This window comes from Suricata suricatta, chromosome 5 (genome assembly GCF_006229205.1).
Source record: "Suricata suricatta isolate VVHF042 chromosome 5, meerkat_22Aug2017_6uvM2_HiC, whole genome shotgun sequence".
NCBI lineage: Eukaryota > Metazoa > Chordata > Mammalia > Carnivora > Herpestidae > Suricata > Suricata suricatta.
Genome location: NC_043704.1, coordinates 111,630,377 through 111,635,391, shown reverse-complemented (window position 1 = coordinate 111,635,391; position 5,015 = coordinate 111,630,377). Strand labels below are relative to the sequence as shown.

The following is a 5,015-nucleotide window of genomic DNA, read 5'->3' as shown; positions in this document are numbered from 1 at the left end:
GACTGTAAAACAATTTACCATCTGGTACTGATATGGTTAGATAATAACCTAGTAGAATTTGGAGTATGATACTCTCAAACGATGAAATCTTGCTAGTGTAGTTGTAGTGTTTGGTTTGGTTTGGTTTTGGGTTTTGTGGCCATCAGTAGAAAGTCCTTAGTTTCTAAGTTGTTGGCAATTGTTTGGTTTTTTTTTATTTCCCCCTGCATTGTTCTTCCTAAACTTACTTCCCATACATGGCTATAATGTCAGCCTTTGAGGGAAGTATAAGATGTAGGACACTCAAGTTGGGTGCTCTGGAGCAGTAATCAAGGACTCCCACAGTTTCCACATGTGGTCTTTGGGTGTAAGCATGGAGACAGGATAATTGCTTTAAGACCCTTAGTCTTAAGGTTTGGGACTCCAGAGACCTCCTCAGTTTCAGTGACTTAGGCTACCATTTTACTTATTATCAACTTTCCACACACAGAGTGTATAAACTGGCTGGTACATCTGGCTTCCTATCACTTTAATTAGTTATATGGAGGATTTTATTCCTTTGTGGGTGAACCATGAATTATATAGTTTTGCGTAGTTTGATGACAGTTATATGATTTTTTTTCTGACATAAAATACTTTCAAATCTATTTTTAACAACCAGAATTTTTATCATTTCTTCATAGCAGTTTTAGGCAATAAATTCTCTACATTACCAAGGAGCGAATGTATAAAAGAAGCTAGGGCCTTTAAGACTTTTGGAAAACTTACTTTCAAAAGAACTATTTTATTGTCTCAAATACACAAAAATCTTTCAGTATTTAAACAAAACATTTTAACTTTATACATCTTATTTTTTGCTAAGATGTCTTTTGGGGTTCCTGGGTAGCCCAGTTGGTTAAGTGGCCGACTTCGGCTCAGGTCACAATCTCATGATCTGTGAGTTTGAGCCCCATGTCAGGCTCTGTGTTGGCAGCTCAGAGAGTGGAGCCTGTTTCACATTCTGTGTCTCCTCTCTCTGCCCCTTGCCTGCTCACTCTCTGTCTTTCAAAAATAAATAAACATTAAAAATAAAAAATTAAAAAAAATATTTATTAAAAAAATAAGATGTCTTTTAACATCTTTAACCCCATTCTGACCAAAAATATAGCCCAGTTACTGATCTCTTCTAAATTATCTTTATTGTCACTGTCATTTCATAAATAAATCCTTTATATGTTCTTTAAAGAGACATGATCTTACAGATTACTTAAGATCTTATGATCTTACAGATTCCTTTTCCTTTAAGTGTGTGAGTTAAGAGTATCATAACAAGTAATCAGGAAGATTATGTAATAAGATAATGTAATGGGACAAGCAGGCATCTGATACTTATTTTTCCGAAACTGATCACCATTTTTAACAATATGGTAAGTAAACACAAAATTAAATTAAGCTTTTGTAAGTTTATATTGGATTTAACCAGTTGATCTAACTTATTAATGGAAAACATCTCTAACAATCACTGAAATTACAGATTTAGAAATTAAACATTCCATTAGCTATCTCTGCCACAATAGCAGCATAATGTTACACTTTGTTCCTTTACTCTCCCCATCTTCCTAAGAAACAGGGATGTTATTATGTGGTCTTATTTCACATCCTGACCTCATTCACTTGGGTTTGGAGGACATGGTTTCCACTAAAGTTTAAAGACATGTGTTTGTATATTTACAACTAAGAGCCTTAAAATTATCTGTATATTGTCATTACGGAAACATCTTTTGGGACAGGAAGTATTTCTACTCTTCAAAGATTAGAGAACTGAGTATAATGGTTCATGGATTTCTGTAAGTCATCATGATATGACTGCTAAAGCTGTGACATGAAATCTTGATTTCCAGCAGATTTCGTGGATTTTACCTAAGTATTAGTGTGTCAAAGTTCAAGAGCCACCTTCCCCATTTTGTTTAACGGTTCAAGAGAACTGCCTTATCATTTTCTTTTGCCAGAAAGTAGCTAAATGATAATTCTCCAGTACTTTGGTAGCTGCTGCCTGCACTGGGAGACGAAAGGGTGCTTTCTGACTTGTTCTGGTGGTTCATGGCCCAATTCAAACCATGTAACACTCTGGCTCCAACTAAGAGTTTTAGAATAAACAAAAGAAAGAACCATAACTATTCAACGCAGTAGGTTCTACATTTATGGAGCCCATAAGCTGATTTCGTGCTGAAAGTAAAAACAGTCTCAAGAGTTTAAATGAACTCTCTGACCCTGGAATTACAGCAAATTCAGGAAAATCAGGAATATGTTGGTAACCTCTAATCTTTTTTTAAACTGACCTCACCCTGGGCAAGTAACCATCTCCTGATGCCATTGTTGGAGACAGAATTTCTGGCTGACAGATCAGTTTTCTGACTCAATCTGGCTTGCTATTCTTGGTTAATCATCCCCATTTCTCTCCACATTTCACTCTTGTGACTACAGTGGTCAACATTTATTTTCAGAAAAGACTTTTTAAAGTGATTTGGTTCATTCCAGCGGTCTCCCTCTTCATCCTGGCTAAATCTCCCTAACCCCCATTTCTATCGCCCTTGTTTCTGTAAGATTCTGCTAAACATTAGACACAGCACATGACCTCCATCCAGCCTTCCAGTGTTTCGGAACAAAACCGACTGGCGCGGCTGAAAGCTTCTCCAGGCTTGGAATTCAAGAGTCCTTAGCTCTTCAACTCTTAAAGACCTACAGCCTAAATTTAAAATTTTTTAAATTTTAAATTAAAAAAAAAAAAACCGCTCCCCTTTTTTAACCTTTAGTCCCGCCCACCGCCTCCCCCCTCCAGCCTCCACGCGAAACTGCAGGAAACCGGAGGGGGCGGGGCGGTTACGTCACGACGCCGGTGCGTCACGGAACGGCGGCGGCTGCGGCGCTGGCGGTGGCTGCGGCAGCGGCGGCATTTTAGTCGACAGCGGCGGCGGCAGCCGGGCTGCTGCTCCTCCCAGCATCCCTGGCGCGGCCATTTCAGCCCCATCTTGGCCGAGGGGAGGGAGCTGCAGCCGCCGCTTCAGCAGTTTGAATTTCAGTTTCTCCGGGGTTGGCGAACCGGGCGCATCGAGGAGGAGCCGAAGAAGCTACCACCGCTACCTCACACAGCCGGAGCGCCTTCGCTCGCCGGCCAGCGGGCCGCCGCCGCCCCTCACTCTCTCCGGAGCCGCGAGGGGAGGCCGAGACCGCCGCCGCCACCCGCCCGCGGGGGTGGCTCCCCCTGTAAGGGGAGGACCGAGCCCGCTTTCCTCCGGAGCGGGTTTCCGCCAGAGACAGTCGACATGTCCCTGGGGCTGAGCTCCGGCTAAAGTCGGGGAGGGGGCCGCCCGCCCGCGCCGAAGCTCCGCCGCCCGTCCGCGGCCCTTCAGCCTGCCCCAGCCCGCCGCTCCTGGCCGAATCAGGACTCCCCGGCACCAGACTCGCCACTCCTTGCCCTTCCCTCCGCGTCCGAGAGAGCCCAGAGCTGACGCCGGCACTGGCCTGAGGAGCCCGAGCGGGGCAGCACCGCCCCTCGCGCCGCCGCCTCCTCCTCCCCTTCGCCCTCCCACTCCCACCCCCTGCCCGGCCTGCTGACCGCGCCGAGCGTCGAGCTGGCCAGACCGCGGCGGCCCCGGAGACGGGAGGAGGAAGCCGCCGGCCCGCCCCTGGGACCGCGCTCGCGCCGCCGCTGAGGGGATTGAATTGAGGCGCCGCGACTGCGGGTGGCGAAAAGGAAGGAGGAGCCGCCGCGCGAGGGCGACGGGGGCCGAGCCGTAGAGACCGACGCTGAACGAAACGGGGAGGAGGATGTCTCACGGAGCGGCCAGCGTCCGGATCAGCCAGTGACTTGACGGCGGCGGGCTTCGGACCCCAGCGCGGACGCGGACTTTGTCTTTGGGGGGGCCCTCGCTCTGCCCTTCCTGGTTTCCGGCAAAAGCTCGCGGAGGAGCCGGCGTGCCTCTCTGCCCTCCAGCCTGCCTCACCATGTCCAAGATGCCGGCCAAGAAGAAGAGCTGCTTCCAGATCACCAGTGTCACCACGGCCCAGGTGGCCACGAGCATCACCGAGGACACCGAGAGCCTGGACGACCCGGACGAGTCGCGTACGGAGGACGTCTCCTCCGAGATATTCGACGTTTCGCGGGCCACGGATTATGGCCCCGAGGAGGTCTGCGAGCGCAGCTCCTCGGAAGAGACGCTCAACAACGTTGGGGATGCAGAGACTCCTGGCACCGTCTCCCCAAACCTCCTCCTGGACGGGCAGCTGGCGGCCGCGGCGGCTGCTCCCGCCAACGGAGGAGGAGCCGTTTCGGCCCGGAGCGCGACTGGGGCGCTGGCCGGTACCGCGGCGGCGGCCACCACCTCGGCCCCCTCCTCGGGGGCACCCGGCGGCCCCCCGGTCGCGGGCTCGTCCACCGGGCCAGTGACTGCGGCCCCAGTGCAGCCCCCCACTACTTGCAGTTCCCGTTTTCGCGTGATCAAGCTGGATCACGGGAGCGGGGAGCCCTACCGACGCGGCCGATGGACGTGTATGGAATACTATGAGCGGGATTCCGACAGCAGCGTCCTGACCAGGTCCGGGGATTGCATACGGCACAGCAATACTTTTGACCAGACTGCGGAGCGGGACAGCGGCCTGGGCGCCACTGGCGGGTCGGTGGTGGTGGTGGTGGCCTCCATGCCGGGGGCGCACGGGCCCGACTCGGGAACTGACAGCTCCTTGACTGCTGTGTCACAGCTACCCCCGTCGGAGAAGATGAGCCAGCCTGTCCCGGCCCAGCCGCAGAGTTTTGGCGTTGGGCAGCCACAGCCACCGCCGCCCGTAGGTGGGGCTGTGGTTCAAAGCGCGGCTCCAGCGCCGCCGTTCCCGGGAGCCGCGTCCGGGCCGCCGCAGATGATGGCAGCCCCGCAGCCGAGCCAGCCCCAGGGAGCCGGCCCGGGCGTCCTCCCGCAGGGGCCCAACGGACAGGGCCTGCCACTGACGAATGTAACCCTGCCGCAGCCCGGCGTGCCCCTGCCGCCGCAGCCGGGTCCGGC

General features: G+C 52.0%; 1 protein-coding gene across 2 annotated transcripts in view; it reads left to right on the top strand.

The window, feature by feature from the left end:
* The first annotated feature begins 2,931 nt into the window (after positions 1-2,931).
* The window catches only part of TSC22D2 (TSC22 domain family member 2), a 46,997-nt gene continuing 44,913 nt past the window's right edge, over positions 2,932-5,015 (top strand). Inside the window, exon 1 of one of the 2 annotated variants that reach the window (XM_029940057.1) lies at positions 2,932-5,015. In XM_029940057.1, coding sequence (XP_029795917.1) covers positions 3,964-5,015 — 1,052 coding nt within the window. In that variant the 5' untranslated portion in view covers positions 2,932-3,963. The other variant, XM_029940058.1, reaches the window with a different exon arrangement.